The sequence below is a fragment of the Pholis gunnellus genome (genome assembly GCF_910591455.1).
Source record: "Pholis gunnellus genome assembly, chromosome: 18".
NCBI lineage: Eukaryota > Metazoa > Chordata > Actinopteri > Perciformes > Pholidae > Pholis > Pholis gunnellus.
Genome location: NC_136545.1, coordinates 18,323,908 through 18,343,569, shown reverse-complemented (window position 1 = coordinate 18,343,569; position 19,662 = coordinate 18,323,908). Strand labels below are relative to the sequence as shown.

The window sequence follows — 19,662 nt, the reverse complement described above, 5'->3', positions numbered from 1 at the left end:
TACATCAGTGGGATGTATCACCGTCTCTCAACTCGGATGATTCTTTTCTCTTTTGAGAGCGGCTACAGTGATAATATTTCTCCAAGAAAAAAAAGCGGTACGTCTGGCGCCATTAGCTGCAGCTCCGCAGGAGGTCCCATGTACCGCACCAGGCTTTGAATAGGTGGGATTGCTCTTCCAGGCGGCACCGTGGGAGACATTCATCCACGGGATGTCAGCGCGTTGGAAGAACTTAGCAGAAAATCCACGTGTGACTGAGAAAAAAAGGAGCCGTTGATCAAAGGAGGAAGAAATAAAGTATCAGGAAAATCCGCTTGCTGGAGAAAAATGTCGGTGTAGTCCTCAGTATGGGAGTAACACATGCTGGTGTCCTATATTAAGGGCTAATGATGAAACAAGCTGGTCCCAATCACTGCACATTGTAACCACTGAAATATGCTAATGCTAGCGACCAGTAACATCGAGAGGTTACAGTAGATTACCTTCAGTGAGGATGGTGAAGACAATATGATCTAACTGAAACGTGTGATTTCTTAATTGATGAGTTTAAACGATCTGTAAATTAGAGCACATGAACAGCATTTAAAGCTGTAATGATTAGTGATTCATCTGTTAGTCAATCAACAGAAAATGAAGCTAAAATGGCAACAAAATGACTGGTTCAAGCTTCTAAAGTGTGAATATTTGCTTTTTTTCTGATACCAAACTAACTATCTTTGGGGTTTGGACTGTTGGTGGTAACAAACCAGACATGAAAATATGTCAACTTGGGCAATTTACAGACCAAACCGATATTATCGATAATGAAAATAATCATCTGCTGACCCCCCAGTTACTCAATGCATATTTACACATAACTTCTGTATTATAGTAGCAATTACATCATGTTTTAACTCCATGTAGATTTGTTCAATGATACGTGTAATTGTAACGGGTTAAAAAAAAGACGAGGCTAATAGAACAAGCTGCCTGTTAGCCTGCATGAGATTGTTGATGAGAACAGTGGAAGTTGCCAAGCGTTCACTGGGGACTGGCCAATAGAGACGTGTTTTACATTTTACAAAACCTTTGGATTCACAAACTAAATTCTTGGACTCGCAAACAAAACTTTTGGCTTCACATAAAAAAAAAAATTAAATCACAAATTGATTTGACTTCCTTTTGCTGTCAAACCTATTCTCTTTGAAACTAAAGACACAAAGTAACTCCATACTTCAACCACTTTATAATACACAAAGCAGAGAGACGAGACTTCACTCTACTGTATTCTACATGCTTAGTTCAGGGTTTTGCATCCTGTTTGTATTCATCGTCTCAGTGGCCTCCTTGTGAGCCGGTTTCTTCCAGGTGTAAATGCATTCCAAGCCTTTTTACACTGTGACCTTTTCAGCCGATAGCGGAGAACGAGTCCTTCCTCACAGAGGTTTGTCTGTACATGTGGTGCTCTGTGATCCGTACAGATGGCTTGCTGATACACTAGTTTGATTATTTGGCATTTGTGGCTCATTGAAAACAGATTTTCAGGATATCAGACTATCCAAATTAGATTCATATCTCTGTGATTCAATATCATAATATTTCCATTATTACACAAATCAGCCGGTATTTGCTTTTCCACTGTAGAGCTTTAATATGAAACTGGGATTCTTAGTTAATCAAAGGAATTGCTTGAGATTTTGGGGAATTAGCTTATTTGCTTTTGTGCCAAAAATCTGAAATGTTCCCAGAGTGGCATCAATCGTTTCATTTAACTCTATGCAGGAAAGTGAATAGCTTATTTCCATGCTGAGATATGACTTTAAATATTTCTAAGAAGGAATGACAGCAAGGATCTGCCAGTCAAACTTAAAGAGTGCTTACGTGGTTCTTTTACATCTTTCTAAAAGCTGGATTTTATATCGAAATGTCTCATCTCTCTGCTGAATACAGTTTTTGAAGATTTACTGTAGCCGATTTTTCTACCGTACAGTTTTTCTCAGGAATTGAATTCATCAAGTAGAGGAAAAGAGAGAGCCAACACAGAGTTCAACACAAAGTCACTTTATCATGTTAGAGGGGGGGGGGGGGGGGGGGGCAGGTGGAGCAAATCTAGCTGGGAGCAGAGGACAGAGGAGTGGGGTGGGAGTCCGCTAAGTGTCTCCAAATAATGACATCCAGGTATGATCCAAAAATAGGCAGCTCAAAATGAAGCCACACATCAAATAAAAAAAAAATCTGGGAAATAAAAGGAAGTCCCAGAGGGTCTTTGAAAGCACACACCACTTAAACCAGCGCCAAGAATTTAGTAGAGTATTTAATGCTCCCACTGTCTCTTCTGGTACCGAGTCACTGCTGACACAGAGAGTGAAGCAGAAGTTGATCATTAGAGATAATGGGAGCCGGTGCATCTCTAACTGCATTGCATTTACATTGGGATAACCTATCCTCCTCTGCAGCCCGTTGCTTTGACAATGTGGTTCTGCGAGTGGGGTTGAAAGTGTTCTACACGTGGGCGTTTCTTAAAATGACTGTTATCCATGGGATCACTGCCAATTTAGCACTGTTTTTTAAGGTCGCCTCTTATCCAGCATGTGGACATTTTAAATTCTAATCAGTGTCAGTTTCTGTATATCCAATATTCCCTACGGTCTGTTTTTCTCCTCTAACTCCTGCGCTAACATCAGAGACACGCTGCAGAAAGCAAAACAAAAGAAGCATTAGGAGATCTGGAAAATGAACGACAACAAAATGACATTACACCAAACATTTTTTGACAGCCCAGAGGACTGTTTTGGGGGCCAAGTGTCAGCACATCCGATCCTGGGAAGGTCAACAACTCCAGCCTTGATTGGCAGTCTGTCTAAAACACACTCCGTCCTACGCGGAAAGTCCTCCTCACACAGATACCCATAATCCTCCAATACAGGTTATCAAACTTGTCAGGAGTTGACATTTCTCAATCACAGATGGGTGTGGGATACTTATATATCTCTTTAAATGTTTCTCAGTAACACAAATACTTGCCCACTCATTTCCTTTGTCCCGTCTGTCTGCATGTGCTATTTGGTTTAGCAGAGGTGTTCCTTTAGTAACAGTCCAAAAACAGAGTTCCCCTGCTGTCCTCCTTTGTCTCTCCTCCTCCTCCTCCTCCTCACCACAGGTTAGCTAGTACACCTGATCATCCGTGTTCATGCAGTAAAAGGTTCATCATTATTTTTGACCTGCCGCAGACCCGCCCCTACCCAAGTTTAGTGAATTCTGAGTCCCGTTCTTCTCTGCTGCAGCCCAGAGTGGCGGTCCTCGGGGACTGGACCTTGCTGATTTCCTCAAGGGCGCTGGCCAGAGAGTCCAGGTCCCCCGAGTCCTGGTGCTGGGCTTCCCACAGGCTCAGAATCACTGATGATGGGCTCTCCTGACATGCAAAGTAGCACAGGTTCCTACAGAAACAGGGAAAACAGAATACTACATTAGAGCGGCTCACGTGGCCAGGAGTAAATGCTGAGAACAAATGAAAGTGCCGGTTAATAGTGGCTCAGCAGTGATTGCCGTGCACTAATTATGATAAGACGGCCGGTGCAAAGACATTTTTAAAAGGCGCACTCCAGTGATTTATTATCGCGCTTTCATACACATGGGTACCTCATAATAGAATGAGCTAATTTAAAGCTGCAGAGGCCGAAATATCCTGACTTTCACCCTCTGGTGTCGGTCAAACGCCAAGAAACACTGGATCCTACATTTCCCATGACTGGTTTAACTTCAGGTCAACAACAGTTTGGCTACAGTGAAATTCAGTGAACACATGGTTTATTAGAAAAGCAGCTTTTCCTTTGCATTGATTCTCTTCCCGCTTGCTGTTATAACGCCCATCCAACAGAGTGCACTGTTTCATTGCGATGGGATTTCCTTTGTCGCCTTCAACCCTCTTTTCCTCTTCATCCCACATTCCCTCCGATGTTCCCCCAATATTCAGAGAAAGAATGACAAAAATCAGCTTAACTACGTGGCGACATCCCCATTACAGGCGTATTGGTGTGTTCGACTGGGCTGGAGAGGAAAAGCCTTTCCTGTCCCTCAGTCACAGATGTTTGTTTTCAGCCTCGGTTTAAGTGAAATTCCTTAAATCACATAGTTTCTGTCACAGTTTCTTCGTTAACTTTTTCCCTCTCATGTTTCTCCAACTGGCAAGCAAGAGAGAATACTCATTTCCAGTACTTTTTTTCTTCCCTCAACTGCCCGATGGAGCCGGCTGCACAGATCTAATCTTCCTCTTGAAGATTATCTTATTGACTTCTCTTCTGAAGCACAAATAGAGATCAACCCATTCCAAACAACTGAAATTCTCCACAGCCTACGCAAATACTGACCTGGCACAACCTCCGGGGAAGTTGAGGAGGCGCTCATGCAGAGATGCTGCTAATGATGAGCGCTAACATGAAGCCATTTTGCTGCCAGAGGGCCGGGCCTGTCAGCGGGCCCTTCCTTCCTTCTTCTTTCTGCAAAAACGCGGCGTCTTATCTCCAGTTGTTCTGACTGTGCTAAAGTTGGCCCTTCCCCCCCCCCCCCCCCCTCCTCCCTGTCTCCCTCTTCATCTCTTTCTATCTCTGTGTGCATGTGTTTCCAGATCTATAATGAAATCAGCAGCGTGGCGTGTTACTGAAGGCTGGTTGGTGATGGAAGATTAGGGCTGACACGGTGCCTAAATTCCAGATTAAAAATAGTATTCAAAAGAGGGAACGGCGTTTACACAGAGGAGAGACCCGTGAATGCTGCATTTCATCATTCTGCAACAACACCTGGACAAAAACCTATAGCAGCTAATTTGTATCGGAGCTGCCGTGACTCATCGAGAGGTAAATTGACAACTGCATGCAATAAAGAATGAGGATGACAATGCAGGTTTTCTGGAAGTCGGACACCCTCTGATACCTGTCTATGTGGAGCTTTTGAGCCAAGAGCTGCCAGTCCTTCCCCTTGGCGTTAGCGGTGTCAAAGGTGGCGCTGATCCGCTGACGGATGGACGGGGGGATTTTAAAGGCCCTTGACCCTGTCTGAGAGGTGATGGTGCAGTCCGACTGAGTGAAAAAGGGAACCACCCCCTTTTCATTCTGCCAGCGAGGAGAGAAGAAAAAAAAAGAGGAAAGAAGAGGAGGTGTCAGGGTGATTTTCATACCGCGGCTGAAATTCTCAATATGAACACAAGGACAAGGACTTAGCAAGACAATTTGCAATCTATACATGAAAAGCTCCCTGAGAGGCTCATTAAGCAAGCCCTTAAATCAAATCAAGAGTCATCCAGTGTAATAAAAGAACCTATTAACAAGCCCGCTTGACCGCACGCCGAGGACACGGCGTCCGTTTTTTTTCCCGCAAGCGCTCGCTCACCTCCACCACCGACGTGTAGACCTGGAGTATCTGCTCCTCGCCTTTGACCTGTCTGATGCCGATCTTGCAGGAGAGCTGCGACGAGGAGTGGCTGTATCGCTCCAGAGAGAAGGCACACTGCAGGGGACGCTGGTTACTGGCCCACACCTGAGAAAAGGAGAACTCCTGCGGAGCGGGGACGGACGTGCATGGGAGGACAAGGAAAGGATTAAAACAGTGGAACAAACTCATTAAATCAAAAATACATTAGTTATTTGAGTCCCGCTTTGTCACCCACTTTGCTGTCTACGTGATTAATTAAGCCCAAATGAGTGGCCTCTTTAGCCAATCAATGACGTTACCTAATCAAGCAGTTTACCCGTCAGACAGAACACCAACAGGCATTTAGAGCCCAAGGGATGGAAACGTATCCCGCTAACATCTGAGGGAGCTGCAGTCATTAGTGCAGAAACGTCATAAATTATACATTATACACAAACTGAGTGCTGCCTGGGAGAAATAATCAAGTTAGAGCTAAAACTACGATTAATCAATTAAATGTAAACTGTGAAATGTATATTTGATTAAATGGTTTGATTTATAAAAAAAAAAAAAGATTCTAGGTTTTCTAAATGTTGTGGACACAAAACTACATTTGAGGGTGTCATCTTGGGATTTGGGAGAAACTGATTTCTTAGATTTTTTGGACTAAAACACCTAATTGATTAATCCAGAAAGTAATCGACAGTTTAATCAACAACGAAAATAATCGTTGGTTATAATGCAAAAGTAATACAAAGTTACTTGATTTACAACCAACAGGGTGGCTATTCGAACATGAAGTCATGAGGTCAATAAATATTACAGACATAAGCTCACATCATTAGCATAAATAGTCTCCGTAAATACATAAAATAATCCGGTGAAGACTTTCTAAATAAGCGTACAGCCCATAGCATTAGCTTCAGACTCCCCAAGCCATATTCACCTCTTTGTTGGTGTGTTATGTTTTCTTTCCTAAATTATTATAATACGCCTTGAATATTCTCGTAAACAGCAATCTGTTAGATCAGGAACTGTAATGTGATTATGGAATTAGGACAGCGATGCCTTGATTTACCCAGTTTGCGCTACGTCTCCCCACGAATAGTGGCAGCTGAAAAAACCAAAAGTATCAGAGCATTCGGAGTAAATGGAATCGAGAAAGCCAATTTCGACTTCCATTACTAACTACTGTGTGACCCAGACAGTGGCGCAGTGAGAACGGGTCAAAAACAGTGTTTTATGGATGAATCATCCTCTCTTCAGATCCATCAGACGGGAGGGCGGCTACTTGTGAAAGCCTCCTTCAGACGAGAGTGGTGTCTGAATGAAAGCCTACGGCCCATCTTCCCTGTAGGACCCTCACATAGTGGCTCTTCTCTCTCCAAGACCACCTTGTTGGTATTCTGGACGCACCGCGATGGGCTAATCCTGCTAATAGGATGTCACTGGTGGGATAAACATCACAGGGCAGAGCACAACATGCGGCATGTAAGACCCCTATGAAGATAACTAGGAGACGTGTGTGCGTGTGCCTGGCAGTCATAATTAATTTTGTAAGTTTGTGTGTGTGTGTGTGTGCGTGGGGGGGGGATATCTAGCCTTAGTGAGCTCCTGCTGTGTCCTTGCTGCTGCCCTTTTGCTTTGATGTGACCGAGGAAGAAAAGGGGGGAAACTGGTCGACCGTTCTTATGGAGGAACAGAGGAAGCTGAGGAGATGAAGGTGCACAGCTTCTCTCTGTTACCCTGACGGGTTTTTTTTAAGGCCAACATTGTTAGCCAAAAGTTAGCATCGCACTGGTTCTCTTGCCAAAAAGCCGATGGGATTGAACCACTGGATTTTGGATTATTGCAGAAAATAAATGATACTTTTTACATTTTGTTCACAAATGAACACCACCTTTAATACTTTTGAGCGTGACTGCATTCGCCAAAAGGTAAAAAGCTAACGATCAGGATACAACCGAACACGACGTTCAACTCTCTTAAGCTTCTGTTCTCACAAACTCACATTTCCAGGTTTTAGCAGGACTTTATAAACTGCCTACCTGGCAGGTGGTGAAAGGCTTGATGCTCCAGAGTAACTGTGGGACGTCCTGGATGGACACCTGGAGGCTGAACGTGTTCCCCCGGAACAGCATCATTTTCGGCTCCTCCAGCAGCCGCCCGCCCCTGCTGCGCTCGCCAACTGCCACCTCCTGATAAGGAAAAGTGTGGGTCGGGTTTTTTTCGGGGGGGTGGGGCGGGAGTTGGGGGGGGTGGAGAAAAAAAAAAGGTTAGATATCTTATTTGGTTGATAGAGTCAGCGCACCAAGCCAGGACTCAGGTACAGCACACAACTCAACTTGTATATGTTGGTAACCTTTGAGCATTTACATCTTACACTGAAGTATACATACTTATACATATGTCTATATGCAACTCTCACTGATCCCTACCGTTAACCTGTTTATGATCCATACTGATTATGGCTTTGTTACTATTACATATTTTGGGGGATTTACACCATATTTTCAACAAATTCCTCCCAGAATGAATTCTTCTTAGTTATATTTGATCCTATTTGGAGAAACGCCATGATCATTATGTAGAAACATCGACTCAATTTTAAGCTTGAAAATGCATCCGGAGTGATTGGCCCCCGGACGTTTGGCCCTCCAGAGCCACAGCTGCTCACAACACGCAGCCTGACACAAGACGGATGAAACCGACGAGCAGAAGCAGCAAGAGCCTAAAAATCTGATAAATGGAGCGGCCCGATTGTTAGTCAAAGATATTGGTTACGCACAAAGACGAGACATAAAGATCAAAACAAAAGTCTTTTGTCAATATTATACGTCTTCTTTCTGGACTTGTGATATTGTATTTTCTTCCAGGGATCTATGGAGAAAAATAGCATCGGTGTGCATGTGTTATGTACTTGCATGTTTTGTGTTTACATTTTCTGTGTCTTGGGATCTTTCATGGGCGGATTATGAGACCGGGCCCCTGAGCACAGACATGCAAAAGTTCCGACCACATAGGAGCAAAACACACGGACTTTAAAGTTGTTTAGCCTCTGTTTGTTGTCATTACGCGTCTCTGTGGTTTTGTGTCTCTTAGTGGTGATTTTGTGTTTCTTTGTAGTCGTTTTGAGCCTTTTTTGTAGTTGCTTTGTGTCTCTTTGAGTCTCATTGTGGTTGTTTTGTCCCTTTTCATTGTGAGTCCCTAGCTGTTTCGCACATCTTTGTAATTGCTTCGCTCTCTTTTTGTATTTCTCTGTATTCGTCAGTTTTTTTCCTTTTTGCTCATTTTAGTCTCTTTGAGAGTAATATTTAAAGATGCACTGTCTTAAAACAAGCCTCGATAGGTGATTGTGTGTTATATTGAGCGTTATGAGATATTTTGACTCGTTATTCGACAAATACACTTGGCATGATTTTGTGTTTCTGTAGTGGGGCTTTGGGCTCCTGGGTCTGAACCTAACAGCCCCGTTCAGCATGAGGCAGTGAGTCCGGTATGCACGGTGCCTTTCCTCTCACTCACACAGCTCAGAGACAGAGAAGGGGAATGCAAAGCATACTGGCTGACTTCAACCTGATCAATTCCTGCTTCAGGCTCACAGGGGAAATTAATTGTCCTATGAAGCTCAAACAAAAGCCAACGAAAAACAAATGTCTGACTGGTGGGGCTGGACTGCCTCTTGGCCCCTACATTTAATTAAACTTTGACCACATGCAATTCTACATCTTGAATGAAGCCAAAAGTAAAAGTAAGTCTGGTGGCTGGACAGGACAACCACCAGCACTACTTTAGAAGTAGTTAAGCAGTATGTGAGTGTTTAATTAAGATAGGAGACAAAAAAAAGTATGTTTTGGTGTCAGAAACTTTCCTCAAAGCACCGTTTCGCCAGCAACGGCGACGAACCGGCGCTGCATTCGCAAAAAAGCGTCTCATTTGAACGTGTTCAAATACTCCGTCACGTGAAAAGCAATGTTGAAACACCTTTAATTAACAGAGAGCAAATTAAATTACGCAAAGGGCAGAGAGGCAACCTTGGAGCATCTGTTGTCTTTGTAATTAAAAGTCCCTCTTTGTCTGCTAGTCATCAAGCATCTCCCAGTGGCAATGTCACCGAGCAGGCAGATCTTCAGTGGAGCACAAAAACAACAACCCAGACAGCAATTCTCCCAGGCAAAACGACCAAACCAGTGCAATTCAAATGTATTAAATCAAATATTTATACAATGTTATAGTGGAATTCTGTTACATTCTTGCCACACTAGAGGACTGAAGCATCTCGAGAATTATTAAAAGGATTGCCATGAAGTTCTGAAGATACATCAATTCAGCCTCAGCTGTACTTTGTTAGTGGTGCTAAATGGCAAAGCGTTAGCATGCTAACACCTTAGGCTACAACGGTGTCAACAGTAAATGCATTGTGACATTAGCATTTAGCTTAAAGCACCACTGTGCCACAGAGCCAGGGCGGGTTTTTGTGATTTATTTTTTTGGTTCTCCTGTCGTGTACAACAGAGTGCTTCATGAAAGCCTTCTTTCACCTGTAAAAAAACATCTCTCTTTTATCCATGGTTGAGGCATATTCATGCCAGACTGAATTATTGTAACATTTCCTGGTCAGCCATTGACCCAAACATTGTAAATGGAACCTGTCTGATCTCCTTAAACCTTATACTCCAATCAGGACTCTGCGCTCTCAGAATACAGGAATCATATCTGCATAAAACCCCATTCCTCTGGAATAATCTGTTTAAATCCAAACTCAAAAACTGCGTACTCTTTTATGTTTGTTTTGTTTGGGGAGTTTTTCCCTCATCCAAAGATCGTAAACCCCCCTTGAGGAGAATTTGTGATCTGTTATTGAGCTACATGAATAAAATTTAATTGACTTTAACATGATCTATCCTGAATACAATCATTTTTGAAATTTTGACAAGACAAATATATTCAATTCTAAGCAAATAACTTTCTCATCACATTGAATCATCCCTGGTTCTTCCTCGTTTCCTTCTACATCCTCCCTCTCTCCCCTCGTACCTGAAAAGCGTGAGGCGTGTCGTCCACACAGTAGACCCTGAGGGTGAAGCCCAGGGAGTTGCTGGTATCGGGACTACCAAACACAGCCAGCCTCAGACGCTTGGCCGCGTCCTGGTTCAGCGGCTCGCCCACCAGAGCGTAGCGACCCGGATGCTCCAACAGCACATGGCACCTCTGGGTCTCCAGCAGGCAGTAGCAGGACGTGCTCTCCTCGTCCACAGACATCACTTCCTTTGGAGGGAGGATCAGCAGAGAGACCAGATTTAGTTCTGATGCATTAAACACATATTCGAGCCATTAATAGTTCATTTGAGGGTTAATCATGAGACAAGCTCAATAATGTAATGCTGTCTCCCTGAAGGGCTTTTTGAGTATCCAGCACCCACCTTTATACAGTGCGGGGTGAGAATACTGATTCATGATGATTAACATTTCAATTACTGCCAAGAATTTGTTTGCAGAGGCAGAAAGAGGCTTTAAGTTAACCATCAAAGTGAAAGCTGAACACCAGGCATTCAGCCCAGTGCTATGTGAGCAACACTGAGGGCAGACACATGGTCCTACACGGTCCCACGCTAATGATGAACGCCTCGCTTTAAATGGCACAAACGTGTGACACCGATGAACATACTCAATGTGCGCTCTTGGTGGTAATAAACGTTATTCCTCAATGGGGCGATATAGAGCTAATCAGAACATTTCCGTGACCACAGCAGTAAACAAATGTGGCGTCTGCGGAGGAACCAGGCGGCAACCTCCAGTTCTGCCGAGTGAAGCCTAACACTAACTGTCTTAAAACTTGCATTCTCTGTCCTGACCAGCAGGGGGCGACTCCTCCGGAATTGTATAGAAGTCTATGAGAAAATGACTCGAATTGTCACTTGATTTATTCTCTCAGTAAACATTGTAAACATGAGTTTATGGTCTCAATCTCTAGTTTCAAGTCTTCTTCAATACAGCATGATGTTCATTTAGTAAATTATGGTCCATTTAGACTCAGACAGACCATAAAGCAGGGTATGCTTTAGGGCGGGGCTCACTGTGATTGACAGGTCGCTGCCGCTACCAGAGCCGTATACGGCGTAGAGACGCCATATACCAAATATTGTAAAGTCTGTTCATCGGCTGCAAAAAAGCGAAGATGGCGACAGCCGTATTCCAAGATGGCGACGGACAAATCGCCGAACTCGAGTCTACAAAACGTCAGTCCACAAACCAATTGGTGTCGTCACTTCTTATGTACATTCCACGAGTGGAACGTGTGCTGACGTACTTAAAGCACATAAAGAAGAAAAAAAAATAAAACCATGTGTTCAAATAAACAGGTGACAAAATGTTATAAATAAATGATAAATGCTCAGATAGAGCTACGTCAAAGGGGAGCAGAAGGAGTCAGCTTTCAGTTGTTTGATGTTACAGACAGCGTTACAATTTTCAAACGACACATCCCCAGAATGCAACGACGTATGAAATTGATCTTGCGTAGCTTGAAGCGTCTGCGTACTTGCTGGGATGTTTCTGCCCCAATAATTGCAAAGATGGTTGATCTATAATTCTCTATTATCTATGAAGTTATTACCATGTGAAAAAATAGAAGAGAATAAAAACACCAACAACAGACCATGAGAGCAGCCGTTCACAATCAAGAGGTGCCCGAGTTGTTATTAAGACACTTCACAGACTATAAACTGGAAGCCTTCCCTCATACACTCAGACTCAGAATCAGGAACTGTGCAGAACTGAACGTTGGCCAAATGAATAACGACACAGCAACTAAACAGATGGGGATACAGTAACACTGACAAAACGCATTAGCGGGGTGCAGTTGTATCCGATGGCCAATTGCTCCTCATCTTGTGCTCAATCCTCCCTAAATCACCTTTGAAACATCACCGTGACCCACAGGTCCCCTCTGCATATGGCCTGGCTGAGCCATATTAAGCAATGTAGGGTAATTTAGTGGCCCACAGCTTCCTAAACCTGCCCCATTAGCGCTGCAGCAGACATGAAGGATCTCCACTACATAGCTCATCCCCGCCAGGCAGCTGGGGAGAAATGATGGAGTCAAACTCTAGCAGTACAAAAGTGCAAGCTTTAATGGGAATGGCACTGAGAGGCAGCGAGGGAGAAGGGGAGAGAGACAGACGGGAGGGGGAGAGAGACCTCCGTCTCCCATTATATTACTAATTCCAGAGATTAGGTTTTGAGTAAGCACCCTTCCTGAGATAAAGGGCTCATTATTTCACAGTGACAGAGACGGGTCACGCCGTTACATTTTCTTGGAGAACATCTTCCCTTCTGTCTCTGAACCTGTCTGCGTCTGTCTCTTCCTCTCTCTCTCTCTCTCTCTCTCTCTCATATTCTCTCCTCTCCGATGGCATATAGCTAACATCAGTGACGGCTCTTTTGATAAGCTTCCCTTTTGTGCAACACGTCTGCCGGCAAATTACGTCTGTGTAAATGTCACTCGGAGTGAAAGGACCCCGCCGGCGAGCGAGAGCCACGGGCCCTCCGAGGTCACGCAAACCCGGCGGCTCTCGGGGGGTCACCCTGCCTCGATGAGGTCCGCGAAGCTTTTTGATGAGGTTAGTTAAACATTAAAAGAGCATCTTATATATATATATATATATATATATATATGTGTGTACTCTACCGAGGCGGCACAAGAAAATGGACGGAGGGTGTTTGGATTGACGCCTGAACAAGTCTCTGCAAGACTGTGCAGCAGCTCGACAGGACAGAGTTTGAAGGACTTTTCCGAGGTGTTATTTTACTGAAAGTGACGTGAGAAAAGAAATCACAGCAGAAATAGCACTATGCTGTATTTAGAGCTGTGGTCTCTTGAATATTTCAAAAAAGCTCACTTGCCAGTTTTTTTGTCTGTTTTTGACCTCACGCTGAAGTGTCAGCCTGAACTCGGTTCATGCACTTTTTAGCAGTTTAAATATATATGTATATATATTTTATTTTCCATACAGCGGCATATTTTAACTCAAGCTTTTCGTCTTTCAGAGAGTCGCTCTAGTGGATTCTGTTTCAGTCGTTTATTCCGTCTCTGGCTACAACTGACTGTTGCCAGGAAGTGGTTATTTGTTGCCATTTGATAAACATAATGGTTTATTATATTTGATTAGGATGAAAATAATCATTTTAAAGCAGCTAGATGTATTTGGCGGATGGTGTTTTCTGTTTTTCACAGGAATCCAAATCTAAATCAGTCATAGTCATGGTGGTACCGGTGAGTATGATAATTGTTTTTCAAGAATAATTGAGACGATAAATACGCCCTTGTGGCTTTATCTACTATTTTTCTTTATAATAAACAACAAAAGACAAACAGATATACAGAATGTGCAGTATGTACACACATTATTGCGATGTAATTTGTGCCCGTTGCGTGATATTTTATGAACAGCTGCAATGCAGAATTCACAGACTCGTGAAAGAGGAATGCTTTGAAACACCATTATCATTAAACTGGGGGGAAAAGAAATGAACGTTTCAATGACTAACAGCCGCCATTTGCATTTGGTCTGACATTTCTTTTGGATGTATGACAGCATGAGGTAGAGCTTGAAAGGCTGAATTTTTACACAGAAATGATGAATCTGAGCTGGCAACCCTGAAATCGGCTCCGTGCTTGCATGACTACACTACAGGATGAACATTTCCATCAAAGTAAGTGGGAGCAGCTTTATCAGATCGTTTTTGATATTCTGGCCGCTGGTGAAAGTTGTGTGTTCACACTTGTTAACATTCTGCACTGATGTTACAGCAGAGAACTTGGGGCCCCGATAACAACAGCTGAAGTTTAATAGAGAATTGCTCACCTCCCACTTGTTGTCCTGCATTTGTCTCTTTAGCCGGATGGTCCAATTATCGGCGGCAACCTCCGCACAATGGGCCACGGTCATGGCTACGGGACAGGACAGGTCGAGGCCCGGTGGGCCATACGTGACCGCGGGGCTCAAGAAGATCTCCGGCCCGTCCTCGGACACAGTACTGCACACACAGAGGTGAAGTGAAGGCTCAAACTAAAATGACAAATATCATGAAACCACAAACATGTATGAGAAAAAAAAGCTAATTTATATTTCTCTGGGTTTAAAAACACCAAAAAAGGGTTTCAAGACAGTATGAAAATGAAGACCACAAACATCACAGCTAATGAATCACTGCTTAAACAAGCATTCAGCTAGCAGGGTGCAGGACCCTTTGCCTATGAACAAAGTCAACTCAAATCCTTGGACACGCATAATGAATCAATCCCTGACTAGCTGACACACAGACACACAGATAGAGGAAGATTAAAGCACCAAGACTAATGGACAGTGGGGCTAGGGAGGACAGGCTTTAGCACACAGCGTGTGAGCTTTGTGGGTCGATGGAGCTTATGAAGCCTGCTCTGGCCGGGCCCGGTGACAGATTAGCTGGGCCAAGCTGCTCTTGGCCAGGGGCCCAATCTTGGCTGGAAGCCCTGAAGACTGAGAGCAATCAATGGGACCACCATCAGTCATGCAGCTGGCCCGGCTGGACACCTCACATATACGGGACACGATGCTGCTGCTGCTGTTGTCACTGGGGCAGCGTGGATATTTCTCAAACGTCATTAACGCCATTGCAGCGGGGACACAGTCTGACATGCAGGCACAGATGCATCACGGATGTATAAAGTGTGCGTGGACCCACACGAGTGTGCACACGAACACAGGAAACACCAACAGAGTGAGAAGTATCATTTTTATAGGTCACACTTCTCATGTTGACACGTAAACACAGTTCCACTGTGTATGACCAAGTATAGAGCTGTGTCTCAATACCATTCTAATTCCAATTAATTTCCCAATATTCATTTTGATTCTATTTATTTTAGTTATTTTTTTAAATCTTCAAACTCATAAAACACCATTTCTACTGGAGGATTTTCAAGTTGTTTCCATCCTTGAAACAATAACCTGTAAGATGAATGGCTGCTGTTTTAGGAATAACACGGAGGTTGAAAGGTGAGGGTTGCTGTACGAGCGTGCGTGTGTGTATGTGTGTGCGTGTGTGTGTGTGTGTGTGTGTGTGCAGGGTAACGCTCCCACGCAGTGTTGTTGAGTTGCTTTTGGCTCCAGCTGTGTTAACAGTTTGTGGTGCAGAGAATTGTGTGAAACTTTGTTATTGTAATGTTACCAAATCAAAATAATTAAGAGTTCAAGATCTGCTGTCTAAAAATAATATCACGCATCCAGACAGCGCCGTGGCCCTGCAGCTGCACTTTTGTGCTAATCAGCCCCGGGCTCAGAGGAAACCAAGGTTACCTGCTGCTGAGACGATGATAATTAGCCAGATTGCCTGTGAGCACAGATTAAAGATGGATATTTAGCATCTCTGATTGTGGTTATGAGAACAAAGAAGGATCTCTCCAGGATGACGGTTAATGTTTAGATAATAGGCCGCGGCTATTAGTTAAGTCTTGACTCATTTGTGCAGAACATACAAGCATCCAGCGTGACATTCATTTTGACAAACGCCTCATTAGTGTTCGACAGTCGGTCTCTCAGGCTTTCACTGAAGTATGAAGTCAGGGTTTGAAAACATTGCAAACTAAGTTGGAATCTTATAGTGAAGTTCATATTTATACTTAAAGGGTCAGTTCACCAAAATAAAAACAAGAACAAAACGCCATTGTGGTGCCGCACAAGTCATCGGAAATAATGGGTTTCAGAGCGCAGTGTCGACGCTTTCTGTGTGAAAAGGCCCTTAAAATGCACTAAAAGAAAAGTAAACAACGGAGAGCGTCTTCATTCTCTGCTCAGGTAAACATTATTCCACTATATCTTAAAGATTGAAAATCGCTGTTTGCTGCTATATTCATGCTCTGAATGTCGAATAGAGAAGCTTTAGGTGGAGTATGTGGCTTCAAGAGGCTTTGTAAAGTATTCAAACTAAATAAAGTTGGTCAACTCAGTTGATAGTAACAGGACGGTACATATAGCGTGACTTCAAAAGCAGCCACCAACCAAAATATTAAAAGGAAGAAAAGTTTGAGGCACTAGTAATTGGTGCTTCCCTGCAAAGTATGATTCAAAAAAGAAATGAGGCTGATACTGCTCGCCGCTGAGCTGGAGAAGATCCCCCACAGAACAACCTCGTAAAAAGCCCAGAGGACGGACGGACGGACGGACGAGAGCTCTCGCAAACACCTGAATCCGAGCCAGAGCTGATCGATTCCAATTCTTTGCGCGAGGAAAGCGTCGTCTTATGTAGATGGCCGAGTTTGAATGGGAAGAAAGGATCCAATTTCTCCCCCGGACTCTGTGGCTGTCAGAAGATAGGCTTTGAGTGACAGCTCAGCGGTGTACGGCAATCCCGCGGCTTCTTAAACGGCAGCCAGAGAAGTAAACAGCATCAGGCTTATCAGAGCAGAGCAGCAGGCTGGAGGGCAGCAGCTTGGCTGAATCGGGGGAGACTCGGAGGCAGGGGAGTGTATAACCGGCCCGCTAACCGGGCTCCGAGCCACAACCTAGAGGTGACCTCTGATCTGTATCTTTACCTCGATGACCCTCGGCACTTAAGGGGTGAGCGGAGGTGTGCTGAGCTGACGGTCGGATTTCATATGCCAATAAATGTCACTTTTGATTCTCCCTCAGAAGCAGAAATCAAATTTATTTTAGAGGCACAGGCGTTAGCCGTGTTGTTGAGGCAATATCTCGCTCGCGGGGCTTTTCACACAGACAAGCTGACACATTGATACTGTCTGCCATAAATCAAGAACACGTCCAAAAAACTGACTTCTGGTTGTCAGATACCCTTTGAGGCGCTGAAGTCAAAGGTATTACACCCCCTTTTCAAACGTTTCTTATCTATCACGCCATTTTTCTCCTCAAGTAATAGCTTTGTGGGAAAATCTCGACGTCAACGTTACAGAAATAGAATCCCGCCGCCGGCAGGCGACAGCCAAATGCCTTGTCAGTATCACTATGACTTTACAGAGTTCGCAATATTCACCTCTCCAACCAGTCACGACGGAGGAGCGATATTGTAACAGGTGCCTCTTAAAAAACACAAAACAGGCTAGCAGAGTCACGGAGTGTTATCCGTCTCTGCCGAGACAGTTGCTTAAGGCAGCGATGCAATCTGTTTGCAGCTGCCGATGTATTCGCGACACGTCGTGTCCTCCCCTGCAGTGACTGCGAGATGAGCAAGGACCCCATGCCGGGGCGGGTGCATGTCTGTATGTGTACTGTACACGGGGCCCGCGCATTCTCCGTGTGAAAGGATCAGCGTGTGCGTGTGTGTCTGTTTGTAGTGCATGTTTGACAAAGAGAGGTGGCGACGGCGTGTCGTGGGAGAAGAGAGATGAGAGATGCGGCGTGACGGGTTGGAAGATTAAAAGAGAGCGGCCTATGAAGCAGACTGCGCCGCCTCGGTGAGAGTCCCTCACCTGCTGTCCTCCTGGTTGATGATCATGTACGTTTCCCAGGTAGTGTCTTCTGCGATCCCCCCGTGCGGCACCAACAGGCTTATACCTGCAGAGAAGAGCAGGCATGCAAAAACTGATCAACCAACAGCCAGACACACACACACACACACACACACACACACACACACACACACACACATACAGCTGCCCGGCTGTCGGGCGTCTTTACTAAAGGTGACAGCCAGAGAGGTGATGGAAGCAAGTCCCGAAGGCCTTGTGAATCAATGCTGCCAGCAGTCTCTTTGTCGCAGACACACACACACACCTACACGGTCCGTTTCTTAGATACACACACACACGTACACAATATTGTACTGTATGATAAACAATTACTGCCAATCTACACTGCAGTTTAAAGGCCCTCGGGGGACAGGATGATGAATGTAGGCCACGAAAAAGAGCTGCCTGAATAATGTGGTAGATGGAGCATCACGGGCTGACATCACATGCGCTCGTTAACATTATCTTCATAGCGTACAGTGTGTTCTTTAAAATGCTAAAGCTGAAAATGCTTTTTAAATTAATTCATCCATTAAAACCCAAACAATTTTGGATTTACTAGGGCGAGAGAAAGCTTCCATACGCTGAGACATGTTGAAGGGTTTGTCAGGACGCAGAGGTCGGTTTCTTACTTCAGTAAAGAGTATATTCATGTTCGTGTTACTTGGTCGATCAAAGACATTTCCACACATTCGCTGTAGGCCAATGCTGACAAGGTCAAACAGCATGAAAATTTAATATAACATTCCCTGTATCAGCTTTGCTCTAGTTTCGAAAATGTGGTAATTTCAGCTTCTCCGTGATTTCTAGTTTTACGTCGAATGAGTTTCAGTTCGCACACGGGGAACGTATCAAATTCGATTTGCCCCGTCGCTCACCTGTGTTCGGTACCACCAGTCGGCCTCCCGCGTGACCAAACACCGCGGTCGCTCTGTGGAGAGGCCTGCTGGGAGTCAGAGAGACCTGCGGAGTGAAGAGGTTGTTGCCTCTTCGGCCCAGCGTCGTCCCGACTGCAACCCCTCTGTAGTCTGGAGCCAGGCCCCGTGGAAATGTCTGCGGGTGGGACATGACGTGGTACTCTGCCCTTTCTGCCACCCCTAGAGACACAAGGAAATAACTCAGATCATAAACATTAGACCAATTATACAATACAAACTCAGAGGAGTTAAACGGTCTTCTCTCTGATCAAAATGAAAACAGGGATGGAGATCGGTGTGCACTTCCTGATTTGAGTTGTATGAAAGCCGATTATTCTCACAAATCACCTGCAAACACATCAAACGAAATGAAATTCAATAACTTACTGAAAACACCAAGTGCATACAGCACAAACATCCATTACGTTAAGAGAATGGAGCGACTTTAACTGGAGTACTCATGAGAACAAATTCTAAGCTGGATGAACTCAAAGCCCAAACATGAGGAATTAAGTTCAACTCGATTAAAGTTTGTCGCATTGAAATTTTTGACTTTTCTAAACGTTTTCTTTTTTTTACAGTTGATATTTCAGCAAGCCGAACAGATGGCTGCCGGAGACGAGAAGGCTGCTTTTTGTGTACCTTTGTCTCTGTCAAGGACCCGTTTAGAGCGGCAAATCTCTATCACTGTAAACTCGATGTGCCTGCGCAACAACGGAAAGCTTGACAAGCGTTGCAACAGTAACTACGGAGGACGCGGCTTAGCGAATGGTCAATTCGCGATGCCCTTCAAGGGGGATGACCATTTCTCTTTGTGTGGCGGCTGTCTTAGAGATTTGCCTCGAAGCAGGTTCA

At 44.3% G+C, this 19,662-nt stretch overlaps 1 protein-coding gene across 1 annotated transcript in view; it reads right to left on the bottom strand.

Annotated features, from left to right (window-relative positions):
- Positions 1 to 3,217: 3,217 nt before the first annotated feature.
- LOC306710565 (netrin receptor UNC5D-like) overlaps positions 3,218 to 19,662 on the bottom strand; it is a gene marked incomplete at both ends in the record, with an annotated part of 146,270 nt that continues 129,825 nt past the window's right edge. The window contains 8 exons of the mRNA XM_079179197.1: positions 3,218 to 3,416; positions 4,909 to 5,087; positions 5,365 to 5,529; positions 7,434 to 7,583; positions 10,423 to 10,653; positions 14,253 to 14,424; positions 17,852 to 17,936; positions 18,769 to 18,987. Coding sequence (XP_079035323.1) covers positions 3,218 to 3,416; positions 4,909 to 5,087; positions 5,365 to 5,529; positions 7,434 to 7,583; positions 10,423 to 10,653; positions 14,253 to 14,424; positions 17,852 to 17,936; positions 18,769 to 18,987 — 1,400 coding nt within the window. The remainder of the gene's footprint in view (positions 3,417 to 4,908; positions 5,088 to 5,364; positions 5,530 to 7,433; positions 7,584 to 10,422; positions 10,654 to 14,252; positions 14,425 to 17,851; positions 17,937 to 18,768; positions 18,988 to 19,662) is intronic.